This window comes from Hyla sarda, chromosome 6 (assembly GCF_029499605.1).
Source record: "Hyla sarda isolate aHylSar1 chromosome 6, aHylSar1.hap1, whole genome shotgun sequence".
NCBI lineage: Eukaryota > Metazoa > Chordata > Amphibia > Anura > Hylidae > Hyla > Hyla sarda.
The window spans coordinates 90,552,805-90,572,735 of NC_079194.1; the positions used below are offsets into that span (position 1 = coordinate 90,552,805).

The following is a 19,931-nucleotide window of genomic DNA, read 5'->3' on the forward strand; positions in this document are numbered from 1 at the left end:
CGTCTATGAGTCTCCATGGTAGCAGACTACACACAAAGCCTATGTAGTCTGATCCGGAGTGACTCTCCCTTGCAGATTGCCTGTCCCCTTTTTCTTATTAACATACATTTATACATCTGGTAAGGCAACACAGTGGGAAACAGATGGTAATAGAACTGCTGAATCCGACAAAAGAGTGACAGGAGGTTGGTCCATAATATTATAAGTGAGAATAGGTCTAGAAATGTTATGATCAGACCACTAAAAACAGAAAGTAAAACTAGTGTGGCATTCTTAAAAACCATTTATAATGAAAGCCACTTACTCAGTACTGACTAAAAACTTTGCTTTTTCCAGAATGGCCCAATTTGCAGTACCAGGCATTGGCCATGGACATAGTTACATAGTTAGTATGGTTGAAAAAAGACATACGTCCATCAAGTCCAACCAGGGAGTTGAAGTGAAGGGTGTAAGAGGATAAGGGAAAGGGATGTAGTTTTAGAATTCTGCATAAGCATTAATGTTATTTTGTTCCAGGAATGTATCTAATCCTGCTTTAAAGCTGTTAATTGTTCCTGCTGTGACCAGTTCCTGAGGTAGACTGTTCCATAAATTCACAGTCCTCACGGTAAAGAAGGCGTGTTGCCCCTTTAGACTAAACCTTTTCTTCTCCAGACGGAGGGAGTGCCCCCTCGTCCTTTGGGGGGGTTTAACCTGGAACAGTTTTTCTCCATATTTTTTGTATGGGCCATTAATATACTTATATACGTTTATCATATCCCCCCTTAAACGTCTCTTCTCAAGACTAAACAATTGTAACTCCTTTAATCGCTCCTCATAGCTAAGATGTTCCATGCCCCATATTAGTTTAGTCGCGCGTCTCTGCACCCTTTCCAACTCCGCAGGGGAGTTGAGTGGTGCTCAGCAGCAATGGGGCCAATAAAGGAAAACAGTCTAATTCTAAGTTTTTATTGAACATATACAAGTATCTGATTTGTTGTAATGGATCGATAATGACTTCATTTCATACTGACGGGATGTGCTGGATCCTCTCCATGTTTTTGTGAATCTATTAGGTAAATTACTTTTTCACACATTGGTTGCACAAAGTTTGGTGCAGGGCATAATATTTAGGCAACTCATCTAGGAAGTGTCTCACACATCAAAAATGTTGTGAAAATCATGTCAGCCACCTTTGTGATGCAAATTGTTGAGAAGTTTTAGTTATCTCCCCCAGTGTCTTTACAATCTCGCACAACAGCCAGTTACATTTTCTGTTAACTTTTTATAAGCTGTAGTAGCTGCTTTAGAAAAAATATATATAAATAAACACATTTATATATATACACACATACTAGAATTATATACAGTGGTCCCTCAAGTTACAATATTAATTGTAAGGACGACCAGGACGACCATTGTATGTTGAAACTATTGTACGTTGAGACCATAACTCTATGGAAATCTCGTAATTGGTTCTGAAGCCACCAAAATGTCATCCAAAAATAGGAAAAAGTGAAGATTAAAGAAAACTAAGTAGATAACTAATATAGATAAAGCAAATCCTTACATATAAAAGAAAGATCTGCTGGGAGCTGTAATCAAAGTCTATGTCAGTGTTTCCCAACAAGAGTGCCTCCAGCTGTTGCAGAACTACAACTCCCAGCATGCCCGGACAGCCAAAGGCTGTCCGGGCATGCTGGGAGTTGTAGTTCTGCAACAGCTGGAGGCACCCTCGTTGGGTATCACTGGTCTATGTAGAGGACAGGAGCTTCTTCAGGGTCCTATACAGTACACACAATGTCCTAAAAAAGTAAAATGGAGCCGCTCTCACCTGGTGTCCAAAGGAGCAGGTAACCCTGGTACGGGTAAAGAGTACAGAACATGTAATACCTCCCTGTACTGTAGAGGGCCCTACCAGACAGCCAGTCAGTGCAAACACTTTAGGAATACAGGGGTTTTACCAGTGAATGCCCATTGTGATTGGTCGGTTCTTCCGGCCATTGACACGTTTCGCAGATTCCATAGCATTGTATGTTGAGTCTGGTTTCAAGTTACAATGGTCCAGAAAAGACCATTGTATGTTGAAACTATTGTATGTTGAGGCCATTGTAAGTTGAGGGATCACTGTACATTATAAGATTACAGTAAAAACAATCAGTAGATTACAGCTTCTTTACAGCTGAACACCTTCTTTGTGTGATAAATGAATGATAAATAAAACACATTGTCACAACACACAGGTAAGAAATCTGTTGAAGTGATTGATGCTGCCTGACCCTGGTCAGTGACATAGAGAAGAATCCAGCTCTCGCTGAATGAGTATATGATGTCAATGACACGCTGTGGTGAAGTAGGCCACTTTCCAGAGAATGAGCCTCCATCAGTTTAGGCAGTCAGCTCCGAGATTAATGAGACCACCTGGATAGTCACTGACCAAATCCAGATGTTTATATCTTGGACTATATCCTGCTGTCTGGGTGTTTATACTTTTATTTCATATTCATTAAACTTTTCTCCGTCTCATAAATAGGGCTGAACTTGTAAAACTAGTTCATGTGTTTTTCAGTTGGACATCTAGACTTGAAGAAAGGCGGATGACACTTGAGGAACTCTTACCATATGTTACTGTAGTCCAAAGGACAAGGACCTACTGTATCTATTTCTGAAAAGCTGAATGGTTTTGCTGTAAAAAAAGCAGGAAAAAAAATGTGCGTAAACCACGATCACATTATTCACATGTGATATCACAATGAGGATTTCAGTGGTAGCAGCGCTAGAAACATTTCCTTTAACAACTTCTTTAGGTCTCGTTCACAAAAGAGTAAAAAAAAAACTCAGTATGAGACATGCTAACATTATGTAGCATGTAAATTCTATTGTGGGGGAAAATATAGATTTGTTTCAGATTTTCCGCATTGACTTCAGTGTGGACAAAAAAATCTGCAATGAAATCCACAAGTAATATAATGTGGTAGGAGAGAGCACAGAGGAGTCCTATCAGACAGGAGAGAGCATAGGTTTATTTAAGTAAAAGACATACAGAGACAACGCGTTTCGCAAGGCTCCCCTTGCTTCATCAGGTTCTCAGACCTGACGAAGCAAGGGGAGCCTTGCGAAACGCATTGTCTCTGTATGTCTTTTACTTAAATAAACCTGTTTGGTTTTACCTCCGCTGCCTTCCTTGCATCTGTGACAGGCAGCCACCTTGTAGCGCCGAACTGCGATCCACACCAGCAAGGGGTGCACACCTCTCCGTACTTTTGATTCCCTAGACCGCCATCCTAGATGACTGGGACCAGGATGCAAGGCCGCCACAAGGATCTACTTTGAGTATATATACTCATAAATGCGCTTCACGGTGGAGTACTATCAGACAGAAGAGAGCACAGAGGAATACTATCAGACAGGAGAGAGAACAGAGGAGTGCTATCAGACAGGAGAGAGCACTGAGGAGTACTATCAGACAGAAAGAGCACAGAGGAGTACTATCAGACAGGAGAGGGCATAGAGGAGTACTATCAGACAGGAGAGAGCACAGAGGAGTACAATCAGACAGGAGAGAGCACAGAGGAGTACTATCAGACAGGAGAGAGCACAGAGGAGTACTATCAGACAGGAGAGAGCACAGAGGAGTACTATCAAACAGGAGAGAGCACAGAGGAGTACTATCAGACAGGAGAGAGTACAGAGGAGTACTATCAGACAGGAGAGAGCACAGAGGAGTACTATAAGACAGGAGACAGCACAGAGGAGTGCTATCAGACAGGAGAGAGCACAGAGGAGTGCTATCAGACAGGAGAGAGCACGGAGGAGTCCTATCATACAGGAGAGAGCACAGAGGAGTACTATCAGACAGGAGAGAGCACAGAGGAGTGCTATCAGACAGGAGAGAGCACGGAGGAGTACTATAAGACAGGAGACAGCACAGAGGAGTGCTAGCCAACCCTCACTTTCTAGACTTTGTCCATGCCTGAGCTTTAGCTTGGACAAAGCCATGATTTTAAAAACCATGATTTCTATAAAAAGGAAATAACATTTTCTGATGAAGTATATTAGAAAGGTTAATGTTTTGCAAAGATGTACAACATATAAAAAGTTTTTGGATCTGACAGTGCCTATTTAAGTGCAAGAAAAGCAGCATAAAGGGAAGAGCACTCTTAAAGGGGTACTTCGTTGGAAAACCATTTTTTTTTTCAAATCAACTGGTGCAAGTTAAACAGATTTGTAAATCACTTCTATTAAAACATCTTAATCTTTCCAGTACTTATCAGTTGCTGTATGTTCAAGGGGAAATTGAGTTGTTCTTTTCAGTATGACCACAGTGCTCTCTGCTGACACCTCTATCCATGTCAAGTACTGTCCAGAGCAGAACTGTCCAGTTCCTGACATGGACAGAGGTATCAGCAGAGAGCACTGTGGTCAGACTGGAAAGAACAACTTTACTTCCTCTGTAGTATACAGCAGCTGGTAAGTACTGGAAGGATTAAGATTTTTAATAGAAGTAATTTACAAATCTGTTTAACTTTCTGGCACCAGTTGATTAGAAAAAAAATGTTTTCCAACGGAGTATCCCTTTAAAGGGGTTCTCCGGTGCTTACACATCTTTTCCCCTATCCAAAGGATAGGGGATAAGATGCCTGATCGCAGGAGTCACGCCACTGGGGACCCCCGGGATCTTGCACGCGGCACCCCGTTTGTAATGAGTCCCCGGAGCGTGTTCGCTCCGGGTCTGATTACAGGCGACCACCGGGCCGGCGGCGTGTGACGTCACGCCTACTGCCCCCGTGTGACGTCACGCTCCGCCCCTCAATGCAAGCCTATGGGAGGGGGCGTGACAGCGTGCAAGATCACGGGGGTCCCCAGCGGCGGGACTCCTGCGATCAGGCATCTTATCCCCTATCCTTTGGATAGGGGAAAAGATGTGTAAGCACCGGAGAACCCCTTTAAAACTAAAGGTGCCACTTTCTTCCCTCTTTAAAGCCTGTTAATGCAAAGATGATAAAGTTATTAAATACAGTATATACTATACATATCGTATAGAATACAGAACAAAAAAAAATGTCTGATTTGTACACTATTATGAGCGTTCAGATTTCAGTTCACCTAACCATAAGTAACACAGCATGAATCATACATCAGTTAAAGCCATCACCGACCATCTAGTACAAAGCACGGCTGACAGGCAGATCCTCAGTTTTCAAAGAAGAAAATAACTTTTGAAGTTCAAAGCCGCTGCGTTCATTTGGTCGTAGCACAACTGGTGGGGTCTATAATTATGTAACCCTGAAATTGTGGTCTGAGAAATCTGATCAGGGTTTTCCCACATAAACCTCGCCTTCTCCTATTTTTTCATCAGCATTACTTGAGTTAAAAAAAAAAATCCACAAAATATTTTGCAAGTGTCTCATTTGACCTGAAGACTATAAAACTTATTGATGTGTCCTGTGCAATAACTATCTCAGGAGCGAGTGAGTAAAATCCTTCCAGTGACAGGTCAATGGCTGTCTTCTCTACTTCAGCCTAAAAGAGATAAAAAGCTGTGTGGTCCTGTTGATCCGAACTACATTTGGAAAACTGCATCTGAATCGACAATTTGGACGTCATCCTTTGTAAACACAGAAGTAGTAAACAGTCATACTGACCAAAGGCCTGTGCACGCTGCTGTGTTATAGATCTGTGTATACCCCAAAATACCTCTGTATGCCTCTGGTTTTATGTGCACAGGTTCATAGATCTGTAAATCTGGTTAGAACATAGCCGATGTAAATATAGCCATACTTTTTCACTCACTTTACCAAGTAAAATCTAGAATTCCTGTTTTTTTTTAATCGTCTGCGCACTACTAGAGTCCACAGTCCAATGAACTTGTGCAATGCTATTTATCACCGTCCATTATACTTTAGAAACTGGACATGTGAGACTCCGTATGAGGGTTTGGACCAAAAGTCATCTTACATCAAACAGAGAAGAAGATGAAAGATGAATGCTCTGCAGACACACCGCTGCCCTGCACTACAACACAAACACAAATAAACGGATCTGCGATTTAGCCGGGGCCGAAGCCAGCCTCCAGATTATACTGCGCTTTAGACATACATTCCGAGCAAGTGCTCAGACGTATAATGTGCTTTGATACGCTGCCAGGCATCTATTATCTGTTCTCAAGGTTTTATATTCAAATTCTGAAGATTTTCTTTTCAGCCTGTCTTTGTGCCAAGTAAATAAAAGTCATGAGGTTATTTTTTCCGCTCTGAAATTTAGGAATGAAGAAAGAATTCAGTGGAGCTGTCAGGTATGTATACCGGGGCAGAATATGAAGCTTTGCTCTAATGTAAAGTAGGACCCCGAACTGCCATGAGCCATTTATATTGCTGATGTCTTATTAGGGTGGGTTCACATGGGCATATAGCATGCATTTGTGGCATGCCATGCTGCAGCTCTCTCTGATCTGCAGGCAGCGCAGGGGGTGGGGATTTAGGAGGGGGGCAGCCCTCGAGCTCTCATTGAATATAGACTATAGGACACTTCTTTACAGCACATTTCCCTCTGGTCTCCTTGAAGTTTGGGGTTTAGGGCAGTGACACTGTGCTTTTTGGATGTGAAAAATAGCACACTTTCCATCTCCAAAACAGCGTGCCTAAATTCCATGAGAACATACACTTATGTATATGACTGCTACCTCTACACCCCCAGTATATACAATACGGTACTCACAGACTCACAGCAGTATTATTCTATTAACTTGACACTTACAAAGGTTTATTTTGCAAAAATAAAACAGGAAAAAGTACACACACAGTGATAAATTTTTGCGACAGCTGGAGGCACCCTGCTTGGGGAACACTGGATTAGACATTCATTATCAGCTGTTTGCAGAAAGACCCACTGCTATAAGCAGATAACTACAACAGCATTGTTTGATTCGGATCTGTTCCATGTGACCCTACCTTTAGGGTATGTTCACACAGGACTGACATGCTGCATATCTGCTGCAGATTTTCCAACATACTTCAATAGAAAAGTCAAAATCTGCAACTAATCCAGAACAAATCTGCAGCGTTTTTGTCCTGCATGTTAGAATGGACAGGTCTCTTGTTGAAGTAGAAAATAATCCTCCAGGATTGCTAGGCCTTGATGAGAGTTGAAGTTTGGCCAAAGTTGGAGAACACCGCTCCAGTGGGTAAAGGGAATGATGTGGCATCCACTGAAATCATAAGGTACTTGGTTCTTTGGAACCAAGATCTGTATTTGACTCTTTGCTCTAGAAAATAAAGGGGTGATCTTCTCATAAACATTTATATAGGCCAAACCCCTGTATCCCTGTTCATACATGTTACTGTGCCTTGTGAACAGGGCTGAGCAGCTCTATCGTGCAAACTAGAGGTGCGGAAGAGCCTCTGTGTCTGGCTAAACACTGAAGGGGTCGAGGTGACTTTATTCTGATGATCAGCAAAGGATTTCACGGGTCAGACCCCTATTGATCAATGACTGCCTATCCTAAAGGATTTAGTCCTAGAAATCCCTTTTTAAGGGAACCCTAACGGGAGAGAAAAAAAAGGGATTTTCTGAAACAAACAACCCCTAAGTTACTTCAACTTAAATACTTAATATTAGTAGAAATGTTCTCAGTCGCCACCTCCACAGGAGACGCTGTTACAGACAGAGCGGAGTCAAACAATACAGTCTATTATCAATTTAATAATATTTTAATATCACAGCCTTGCTAGCGCAAAATGTTTTGGGAGTTGTTTTTTTCCCCCCAGCTGGATTCCTGTGGAAACAGTTCCGAAAGATAAGTCTTAATAAAGCGCTCTTCACTATTTGTTCATGGGGAGAACTGGTGCTCTCATATTATCCATAGCTGGCACACTCTGGTTCCCGTTATCAGGTCTGAATCTCAGAGGGATTGTTACATCATCTGCTTCATAGCGCTTATTATCACTATGTGGGAAAGAGCTAAAAATGGATGTAATAATCAGAGATGCGTAATAGATGTAGTTTCAGATTGCGACAAATTCTAGATACTTCTATGGTATCTATTAACCCATTAGCTAAGACTTTCCCAAGAAAAAAAAACGTAAATATGTTTTGACAATCTCAAGATTTACTGAAAAAGGAAAAAGAATGGCAGTGGTAGAGCAGATCAACTCGTCTCAGCGTTTAACACATGTCAGACAATCACCCCTGTGGTGGTTTTTGAGATTCAATCTCTCCTCCTATTGCGTCACCATATGGCCGAGTTCACATAATCCAAAAGGGAATCTGTCAGAAGTTGTGAGGCATCAACACTGCTGACAAATCCGTAAACATGTTGAGGAGTGGATACATACCTTATATCTTGGTCATGCAGCTTACATGGCAGTGAAAACCACTGTTTAATGCCCTAGTCAACATTAGGGCATTAAAGAAAAACAACCCACCCCTCTAGTGGCCAGTGCATTGTGCCCCTCTCAACTTCAGTTCCCACAAGTGTTCTGCCTCCATTCCAGTAGTCACATCATGCCCCCAACTTTCTCTAGAATTAGAGCAGGGCCTTTTCCCACCTTACCCCAATTGTCGAAGAACTTTCTCCCTTGACATCATTTACATGAACCACTTTAAAGAGGTTGTCTGGAATTTATAGAATATTAGAGAAATCTGCATAAAATAAAAAACTTTGCTCAATCATAAATCACCACCTAGTTCGTGTTGTACATGCAAGCAGAGATCACTGAGGCTTAGCAATTTTCCTGGACAACCCGTCTAAATGGACACTACACTTTTCATACTCCTAGTATTTATCTGATAGGAGTGCAAGCAAATCTATAAATTATTGTATACAGTTTCAGCCACTAGGCATTCCACTTTCACTTAATTTGAAGTTCACTACCTGTTATTAGGCTCAGTCCCTCTCTAGTAACAGAGACACCAAAACGGAACACAGGAAATGATGGTTGGGAGAAAGAGACAGACAAACACATACACATTTGAATTTCAATTATGCCAATTGGAAAATTAAAATGCCGCCTGACTCTCACTTCTCACCCTCTTATTGTGCTACAGGACACCAGTGAAATTCTAGTAAATTTTTAAAACCTTCTACTTTACAGTATTTACATAGCCAGATAGCAGACCAAACAATGTCTGTAATTTCCAACAATTTCCCAACTGATAAAGAAGTCAGATCTATTTATATAGAACAAGTGTTATAGCAGTGATAGCAGTGCTGTTATCTAGACATAAAAATGTGACATAATATATGAACTGGAATAGCTTTATGTATGAAAGCAAAGATTGTTTAGAATTACACAACTAATAATAAACCAGATAAGACCTCATATTATCAGGAGAATTTTTGTCCCTGGAGGGGCTGAGGAATAGTTTCATCTTCTGGATATTCTCCATAGAAGGCTATTTTGGGTAAGCACCAATGATGCTGGAGGTATCTCCCTCTGCACTGCCTAACTGCAGCCATGATGTGGTAGGAAACCATACTACACTGTTCAAAAAAATAAAGGGGACACTAGGATAACACATCCTAGATCTGAATGAATGAACTACATAGTTGAGTGTGCTGACAACAAAATCACACAAAAATGATCAATGGAAATCAAATTTATCAACCCATGGAGGTCTGGATATGGAGTCACACAACATCAAAGTGGAAAACCACACTACAGGCTGATCCAACTTTGATGTAATGTCCATAAAACAAGTCAAAATGAGGCTCAGTAGTGTGTGGCCTCTACGTGCTCGTATGACCTCCCTACAACACCTGGGCATGCTCCTGATGAGGTGGCGGATGGTCTCCTGAGGGATGTCCTCCCAGACCTAGACTAAAGCATCCACCAACTCCTGGACAGTCTGTGGTGCAATGTGGCATTGGTGGATGGAGCGAGACAGGATGTCCCAGATGTGCTCAATCGAATTCAGGTCTGGGGAACAGGTGGCCAGTCCATAGCATCAATGCCTTCCTCTTGCAGGAACTGTTGACACACTCCAGCCACATGAGGTCTAGCATTGTCTTGCATTAGGAGGAACCCAGGGCCAATCACACCAGCATATGGTCTCACAAGGGGTCTGAGGATCTCATATCGGTACCTAATTGCAGTCAGGCTACCTCTGGCAAGCACATGGAGGGCTGTATGGCCCCCCAAAGAAATGCCACCCCACACCATTACTGACCCACCGCCAAACCAGTCATGCTGGAGGATGTTGCAGGCAGCAGAATGTTCTCCACAGCATCTCCAGACGCTGTCACGTCTGCCACATGTGCTCAGTGTGAACCTGCTTTCATCTGTGAAGAGCACAGGGTGCCAGTAAAGAATTTGCCAATCTTGGTGTTCTCTGGCAAATGCCAAATTCCTGCACGGTGTTGGGCTGTAAGCACAACCCCCACCTGTGGACGTCAGGCCCTCATACCACCCACATGGAGCCTGTTTCTGACCGTTAGAGTGGACACATGCACATTTGTGGCCTGCTGGGGGTCATTTGGCAGGGCTCTGGTAGTGCTGATCCTGCTCCTCCTTGCACAAAGGTGGAGGTAGAGGTCCTGCTGCTGGGTTGTTGCCCTCCTACATCCTCCTCCACGTCTCCTGATGTACTGGCCTGTCTCCTGGTAGCACCTCCATGCTGTGGACACTACACTGACAGACACAGCAATTCTTCTTGCCACAGCTCGCATTAATGTGCCATCCTGGATGAGCTGCACTACCTGAGCTACTTGTGTGGGTTGTAGACTCTGTCTCATGCTACCACTAGAGTGAAAGCACCGCCAGCATTCAAAAGTGACCAAAACATCAGCCAGGAAGCATAAGAACTGAGAAGTGGTCTATGGTCACCACCGGCAGGACCACCCCTTTATTGGGGGTGTCTTGCTAATTGCCATCAATTTCCACCTGTTGTCTGTTCCATTTGTACAACAGCATGTGAAATTGATTGTCAATCAGTGTGGCTTCCTGAGTGGACAGTGTGATCTCACAGAAGTGGGATTGACTTGGAGTTACATTGTGTTGTGTAAGTGTTCCCTTTATTTTTTTTGAAAAGTGCATTACGTAGGTTTACCACATAAGTAGTGTAGTCTTTCGAGTATTTTTTATGTCCTTAGGCCATGGTCACACAAAAAAGATCTGCTGTAGATTTGATGCAGTGTTCAGTCTGCTGCAGATTTTATCATAGACTTACCAGCAGAAAACCAGTAACAAATTCTGCACGTGTGAACGTACCCTTGTGGCCCACTTAGACAATGGAATCTCTGCCTGCATTCTATCAGCTGCAGGCACCGCCTATATCCTTCAATACTAGAGCCATGCAGACATGTGCAATCACCCTTCATGGCAATCCAGTCCGCACAGAATTCCACTGAAAGAATAAACATCCATTGTTTCGGTGAAGTCCAGATTTCAAATTTCTACGGCGTAAACTAAAATCAATGGGTAGCAAAACCATCAGCAGAAAATATGTGGCAAAATATGAGAACGTACCGTAAGGGTAGGGCCACACGTAGCGTATATGCAGCATATTATATGCTGCACATAATACATTGGAATAACATTAAACCATGTAGCTAAAAATTCACAATTTTATTTGATCCTCGTAAAAAACCCAATAACAATAATACAAATAATTCGTATCAATACATAAAAAAGAATAAGCTCTCCTATGATGAACAACCGTATATCCCAACGCGTTTCCCCGTGTATCTTATGATATACAACGGTTCATCAGGGGATGGCAACAACAGTATACAAATATATACCTAATAAGCACCGAGACATGGAGGGACAATATGTATAGATAACGTACAACACATGGACAAAGGCATAGCTTAATGTACAATGGATAAAAGGACAATTAGAACTATACATATATTATAATACATCAAAGCAGGCACATATGTAATGCAAAGCACGTAAATGCAGATAGAAAATGGCAAGGCTTATTTGTGGCTTCATTTGAATATCCTCCGACTGATGTAGCAACCTGTAGCGGGAAGCAAAAAAAGGGGAGAACAAACAAAGAAGAATAGAAAGAAAGAAGACACAACATACCACATAAAACATAGCATTAGCTTTAGTACACAAATATTCCATTCTACATATATTTGCAAAGCAAGAATAATAAATATAATCACATCACATGCCAAAAGATATTGAGACATGAAAAAGTGTCAAGATTATAGTGTAGATAATGGATGTGTTGAAGATGATAACGAAGATGAGTAAGAAAGAAAACAGATAGGTACCTATTAATGACAAACCAGGTGCCAAAAAAGAGGAAAAATAAGGTAGATGAAAGTCCTTAATTTACACCAAACGTGGTCTCAAAAAGGCTCCCAAAGAAAAAACATAAAGACATATATATATATATGTCATTACCTCTAAGTAGCCAAGGACGAAATCACTGATAAAGTCACTGATAAAGTGAGGACCCTACGATAAGGGCTCCTCCATAGAAAAAGGGGGAAATAGGCTTAGTCAATGGCCCCCTAAAAATGGCAAATAATAATAATCATGATAAAGCCATACCAAATCTACCATATATATATATGGACCACCTCATTAGTAGTAAAACCTATACCTGGATTAAAGACCTGAAAATAGTTGCTTCCTTACTACAGATAACTCCAGACCGAAATTGTCCAATCACCAAGAACCTGGTTGACCCTCCAGTTTATTACGTAAAGAATTCAGATAATAATGCCACCTATACACAAACAGGGGAGGGGGAGGGAAATAACATCAGTACAGATGGTATATGCAAATGGTTCAATGTTACAACCCCAAGACCCTAATCCTCACCTAGGTAACGAAACCTCTATGATGTCCACAAAACCACAGTACAGTACCTAAGATGTCCAGCCATTATCCATGTGTAGTTACTGCAATAAATAACTAAACTGATTAACCTACTTCCTAACACCACAATAATTAATGCTCAGTCCACTGCTTACCCCCATGTCAAAATGCCATAGGCATGATACGTCCGTCTGCGACTGGCGATCCACGTCGCAGATGGCTAGATGTATCCCAGCCTCTGTCTTATATACCTCCACACTCGCGCGCATATCCGGGACGCCAAATGCGTCACTTCCGGTAGCCGCGTATCATGCGATAGCGTCTCTAAGGACGCCGTAACCAGATTAGGTCACATGATACTGGGTCATGTGATAACATCTCCAAGGACGCCGCAACCAAATCGGATCACGTGATGATAAAACACGTGACCCTTACGGCCATCACTGCACTGCACGTCCAGGATAGTTTAGTGAAGATAGGGGTGGGAGGGAAATTGAAAAGAAGGCTGGAAAGAAAGATAGTGCTATATAACAAATAAGCGCAGCACAGGAGAACTTAAATAAAGTACCGTATGTATAGATAAACAAAAAAGAAAGAGAGTACCAATATAAATCTAGATCATTGTATAACAAAATAAAGACTACATATCTTATTACACAATTACAGGGAATCATAAATACTTGAGAACAAATGATACATCCATATTATGTGTCAATTGTGACTACATAAACAGTATAATAACTTTTAAAGACTAACTGCTCAACCGAGCCAATGAAGTTAGGGGCATTTCTCGCAGTTTCATATAGTTTTTAAGTCCATTCTGTATTTTCTCACCAAAAACAAAGTGATTACGATATTATGGGTAATGTCTTTACTAAATGATAGTGATTTTTTTCAATAAATTTTTTTTTTTATTATATATAAACGGTAAGCAAGGAAGGCATCCCGTACCAATCGGGATCTCCTCCAAGACAAAAATTAGATAAATTGCAATGAGAGTTAATAAGGAGTGACAATGCTGTAATTAGCTACAAAAAGCAGCTATAAGTTAAACGTTCGTTTAGGCCAAATGGTGATACAGATCGCATCCTAAAGATCCATTCGGATTCTTTTTGTAGGATGCGTCTGTCCCATTCTCCTCCCCTAGGGGATTTCCGAATTACTTCCATAGCACAAAAGGAGATACATCTAGTGTCACCACCATGCTTTGCCCACATGTGTAGTGACACCGGAGTGTCTCTTCGATTTTGAATGTCACAAACATGTTCTCTAATCCTTTTCTTAAAGGACCTCTTAGTTTTGCCTATGTACTGGAGGGGGCATGTGCAGGTCCCTACATATATCACCCCTTCAGTATCACAATTGGCAAAATCTCTGATGGTGTATTCTCTTCCAGTCACTACACTAGTGAAGGACTTACTTTGCTGGATGTTGCTACATGCCCTGCATCGGCCACAACGAAAGGTACCAAGTGGTTTCCTATCCAGCCAAGTCCCTTGCCTGGTTGGTTCCACAAAGTGACTATGTACCAACCTATCCCTTATAGACCTACCCCTGCGAAATGTAATCATGGGGTAAGGAGAAACAATATCGTTAAGATCTTGATCACTTCGTAAAAGAGGCCAATACCTTTTCAGTATATTCTTTACCCTTTCTGATTGGTTATCATAGGTACCAATTAATCTAACAGAATTGTCCTCAATGGTCCTATTTTTCGGGGTTAGCAACTCTTTACGTTCTGATGTTAAGGCCCTATTGAAGGATGTAAACAACACATCCGAGGGGTAGCCCCGTTCAACGAACCTATCCCTCAGATCCCTTGCCTGATTGTTGAAACCTTCCATCGACGAACAGTTCCTACGTATCCGCAGGAATTGTCCAGTGGGGATACCTTTTTTAAGGGGTATAGGATGGAAACTGTCCCATCTAAGTAGGCTGTTCGTCGATGTAGGTTTCCTAAAGGTACTCGTCTCCAACAAACCATTCTCTCCTCTTCTAATTAGTACATCCAGAAATGGTAATTCGTCCCTGTCAATCTCGAACGTAAACTTAAGACCAAGGGGGTTGTGATTTAAACCCTCTACAAATTCCTTAAATAGATTTTCACTTCCGGACCATACTACGAACACGTCATCAATATATCTACCCCAATAAATTAAATGTGGGTTCCACTTACTATCCTCCTCCCCAAAAACTATGGTACTCTCCCACCAGCCCAGGGTAAGGTTTGCATACGAGGGAGCCACTGGGCTCCCCATGGCTGTACCCCTGAGCTGGTGGTAGTACCGAGAATCAAAAATAAAATAATTATGGGTTAGAAGAAATTCCAATAGTTGGATGACATATTCGCTATGGGTCCGGAAGTGAATGCCCCTAGTTTGTAGATAGTACGAGACAGCCCTCAGTCCATCTACATGTCGAATGGAACTGTAGAGGGCCTCTACATCTATCGATGCTAGAAGCATGTCTGAGTCAAGTTGTATACCATCAATTTTTTGTAGAAGGTCACTAGTGTCTCTTATATATGATGGTAAAGAGGACACAAATTCTCTCAATATCTGATCTAGGTATATACCTAGTTTTTGAGTAATTGAATTTACTCCTGAGACTATGGGTCGCCCCTTCAGGGGCATAACCCCTTTATGTATTTTTGGAAGCGCATAAAAAGTGGGAATCTGGGGGTCAACCGGACACATGTACTTACATTCTTGATCAGAAATCAAATGGTCATCTAGACCCCTAATAAGGAGTTTCTCAAGTTCTTCCTTAAAGGAGTTAGTAGGATCTCTTCCAATAATCCGATAGGATTCACGATCCTGCAATAGTGTTAGTGTCATTTCCTTATAACCACATGTGTCCATGACCACCAGATTCCCACCTTTATCCGATGGTTTAATTGTAATCCTAGAATCACGCTCTAGTTGTTTTAAAGCCGTCAACTCTCTATCCGATAGGTTAGAGGGAATTTGTTCATTCCATGAGGGTATTCTTTCAATTTCTCTAGTTACCATATCAAGGAATACATCCAAATTAGATGATTCTATAGGGGGGGGCATTTTCGTGCTTTTGCACCTCAAATTAGTGAATGGTCCTTGACCCATAACCCTATCATTTTCACTCAAGAGACTTGTCATCGTTCTAACATAGGGTAAATCCTCATCAGCAATTCCCAATTGTTGGCTAGTTTCCCGGTCACTAGTCTTAAAGGATTTTCTCCATTTGAGTTTTCTTATAAACAGATTTATATCCTTAACCCAGTTAAAGGCCTTAAATTGTGTGACTGGGACAAATCCTAAGCCTTTAGAAAGGACTGAGACCTCGGAAACTGATAAATGTCTACTCGATAGATTAATTACTTGGTTTTCTGCTGGCTTTGTGGGTATGGTCTCTCCCGAAGGCCATAAGTCATTTCCCTCCCCTCTAAAAAAGAAGAAGAGGAAGTGGAAGAGGAAGGAACAGACGAGGAAGAGCGAGAGGGACCATAACCTCCCCCCCCTCTTCTCCCTCTCCCTCCCCCCCTCCTGCCCCTCCATCCCCCACCCCCCCCCTCCTCTTTGGCCTCGCACAGTCTTAGGCCTACCTTGTGGAGAGAGAAAAGGCCGTACAAAATCACCCCTTCTTTCAGAATCAGATGATTCTAGATCCGATGTTGATGCCTCCGTTGGAGGATATTCCCCTACTGTCTTTTCCTGAAAGACAAAAGCTCTTTTTTCACGAAATTCAGAGAGATCACGTATAAACTGTTTATGTTTACGATTTTTCAATAAGGTATAGAATTTATCAACTAGGCTCTCCAATACAGCTTCCCTACGAGTAAATTCCGGATCTGTCTTGAACCTCAAAATAGCGTCAATAGATTCTTTTAGACGCTTACTTGAATTATCAAGAGCGATTCGTTCCTCATCCAAGAGGATATTCATGAAACGGAAGGAGCTTGCTAGAGCTTCTTGTTCCCACTTTTTTAACAAATTATCAGTTCGTGATCTCTCCGCAGGTAAGATATTGACCCTTAACCCTTTTGGAACAATATTGTTTTTTAGATAGTGTTCTAGTGACTGTACTTCCCAAAATGATTTGAGATTATCTTTATATATTTCATATAACTCCCTAAATAATGATTTTAGAGATACAGTATCATTGTCACCCTTATCACTCTCTTGTTCAGAAAAGACATCAGCAGCATCAGCCGCCCATTTATGTAAATTTAAAGACCCTGCGAGATAGCCTTCCATAATATTATCAAAAATTAATCTCACTGACAGTCAGACACAATGGTGTCCTATAGCTATTTTCTACCAGAATAACATTAAACCATGTAGCTAAAAATTCACAATTTTATTTGATCCTCGTAAAAAACCCAATAACAATAATACAAATAATTCGTATCAATACATAAAAAAGAATAAGCTCTCCTATGATGAACAACCGTATATCCCAACGCGTTTCCCCGTGTATCTTATGATATACAACGGTTCATCAGGGGATGGCAACAACAGTATACAAATATATACCTAATAAGCACCGAGACATGGAGGGACAATATGTATAGATAACGTACAACACATGGACAAAGGCATAGCTTAATGTACAATGGATAAAAGGACAATTAGAACTATACATATATTATAATACATCAAAGCAGGCACATATGTAATGCAAAGCACGTAAATGCAGATAGAAAATGGCAAGGCTTATTTGTGGCTTCATTTGAATATCCTCCGACTGATGTAGCAACCTGTAGCGGGAAGCAAAAAAAGGGGAGAACAAACAAAGAAGAATAGAAAGAAAGAAGACACAACATACCACATAAAACATAGCATTAGCTTTAGTACACAAATATTCCATTCTACATATATTTGCAAAGCAAGAATAATAAATATAATCACATCACATGCCAAAAGATATTGAGACATGAAAAAGTGTCAAGATTATAGTGTAGATAATGGATGTGTTGAAGATGATAACGAAGATGAGTAAGAAAGAAAACAGATAGGTACCTATTAATGACAAACCAGGTGCCAAAAAAGAGGAAAAATAAGGTAGATGAAAGTCCTTAATTTACACCAAACGTGGTCTCAAAAAGGCTCCCAAAGAAAAAACATAAAGACATATATATATATATGTCATTACCTCTAAGTAGCCAAGGACGAAATCACTGATAAAGTCACTGATAAAGTGAGGACCCTACGATAAGGGCTCCTCCATAGAAAAAGGGGGAAATAGGCTTAGTCAATGGCCCCCTAAAAATGGCAAATAATAATAATCATGATAAAGCCATACCAAATCTACCATATATATATATGGACCACCTCATTAGTAGTAAAACCTATACCTGGATTAAAGACCTGAAAATAGTTGCTTCCTTACTACAGATAACTCCAGACCGAAATTGTCCAATCACCAAGAACCTGGTTGACCCTCCAGTTTATTACGTAAAGAATTCAGATAATAATGCCACCTATACACAAACAGGGGAGGGGGAGGGAAATAACATCAGTACAGATGGTATATGCAAATGGTTCAATGTTACAACCCCAAGACCCTAATCCTCACCTAGGTAACGAAACCTCTATGATGTCCACAAAACCACAGTACAGTACCTAAGATGTCCAGCCATTATCCATGTGTAGTTACTGCAATAAATAACTAAACTGATTAACCTACTTCTGCACATGCCCCCTCCAGTACATAGGCAAAACTAAGAGGTCCTTTAAGAAAAGGATTAGAGAACATGTTTGTGACATTCAAAATCGAAGAGACACTCCGGTGTCACTACACATGTGGGCAAAGCATGGTGGTGACACTAGATGTATCTCCTTTTGTGCTATGGAAGTAATTCGGAAATCCCCTAGGGGAGGAGAATGGGACAGACGCATCCTACAAAAAGAATCCGAATGGATCTTTAGGATGCGATCTGTATCACCATTTGGCCTAAATGAACGTTTAACTTATAGCTGCTTTTTGTAGCTAATTACAGCATTGTCACTCCTTATTAACTCTCATTGCAATTTATCTAATTTTTGTCTTGGAGGAGATCCCGATTGGTACGGGATGCCTTCCTTGCTTACCGTTTATATATAATAAAAAAAATTTTATTGAAAAAAATCACTATCATTTAGTAAAGACATTACCCATAATATCGTAATCACTTTGTTTTTGGTGAGAAAATACAGAATGGACTTAAAAACTATATGAAACTGCGAGAAATGCCCCTAACTTCATTGGCTCGGTTGAGCAGTTAGTCTTTAAAAGTTATTATACTGTTTATGTAGTCACAATTGACACATAATATGGATGTATCATTTGTTCTCAAGTATTTATGATTCCCTGTAATTGTGTAATAAGATATGTAGTCTTTATTTTGTTATACAATGATCTAGATTTATATTGGTACTCTCTTTCTTTTTTGTTTATCTATACATACGGTACTTTATTTAAGTTCTCCTGTGCTGCGCTTATTTGTTATATAGCACTATCTTTCTTTCCAGCCTTCTTTTCAATTTCCCTCCCACCCCTATCTTCACTAAACTATCCTGGACGTGCAGTGCAGTGATGGCCGTAAGGGTCACGTGTTTTATCATCACGTGATCCGATTTGGTTGCGGCGTCCTTGGAGATGTTATCACATGACCCAGTATCATGTGACCTAATCTGGTTACGGCGTCCTTAGAGACGCTATCGCATGATACGCGGCTACCGGAAGTGACGCATTTGGCGTCCCGGATATGCGCGCGAGTGTGGAGGTATATAAGACAGAGGCTGGGATACATCTAGCCATCTGCGACGTGGATCGCCAGTCGCAGACGGACGTATCATGCCTATGGCATTTTGACATGGGGGTAAGCAGTGGACTGAGCATTAATTATTGTGGTGTTAGGAAGTAGGTTAATCAGTTTAGTTATTTATTGCAGTAACTACACATGGATAATGGCTGGACATCTTAGGTACTGTACTGTGGTTTTGTGGACATCATAGAGGTTTCGTTACCTAGGTGAGGATTAGGGTCTTGGGGTTGTAACATTGAACCATTTGCATATACCATCTGTACTGATGTTATTTCCCTCCCCCTCCCCTGTTTGTGTATAGGTGGCATTATTATCTGAATTCTTTACGTAATAAACTGGAGGGTCAACCAGGTTCTTGGTGATTGGACAATTTCGGTCTGGAGTTATCT

General features: G+C 41.1%; 2 protein-coding genes across 6 annotated transcripts in view; both read right to left on the reverse strand.

Moving 5' to 3' along the window:
* Positions 1 to 19,931, reverse strand: part of ARHGEF3 (Rho guanine nucleotide exchange factor 3) — a 420,133-nt gene that overhangs the window by 213,950 nt on the left and 186,252 nt on the right. The gene's annotated exons all lie outside the window — the stretch shown is intronic.
* Positions 11,557 to 16,199, reverse strand: LOC130275857 (uncharacterized). 4 transcript variants are annotated; one of them, XM_056524419.1, is made up of 3 exons: positions 12,914 to 16,199; positions 12,762 to 12,841; positions 11,557 to 12,666 (listed from the first exon to the last, which is right to left on the reverse strand). In XM_056524419.1, exon 1 carries the CDS (start codon positions 15,890 to 15,892, stop codon positions 13,787 to 13,789), a length of 2,106 nt encoding a protein of 701 aa, XP_056380394.1. In that variant the 5' UTR covers positions 15,893 to 16,199; the 3' UTR covers positions 11,557 to 12,666; positions 12,762 to 12,841; positions 12,914 to 13,786. The 4 variants fall into 4 exon arrangements, with proteins under 4 accessions (XP_056380394.1, XP_056380393.1, XP_056380391.1 ...); XM_056524418.1 differs by having other exon boundaries at positions 12,762 to 16,199; XM_056524416.1 differs by having other exon boundaries at positions 11,557 to 12,448; positions 12,541 to 16,199.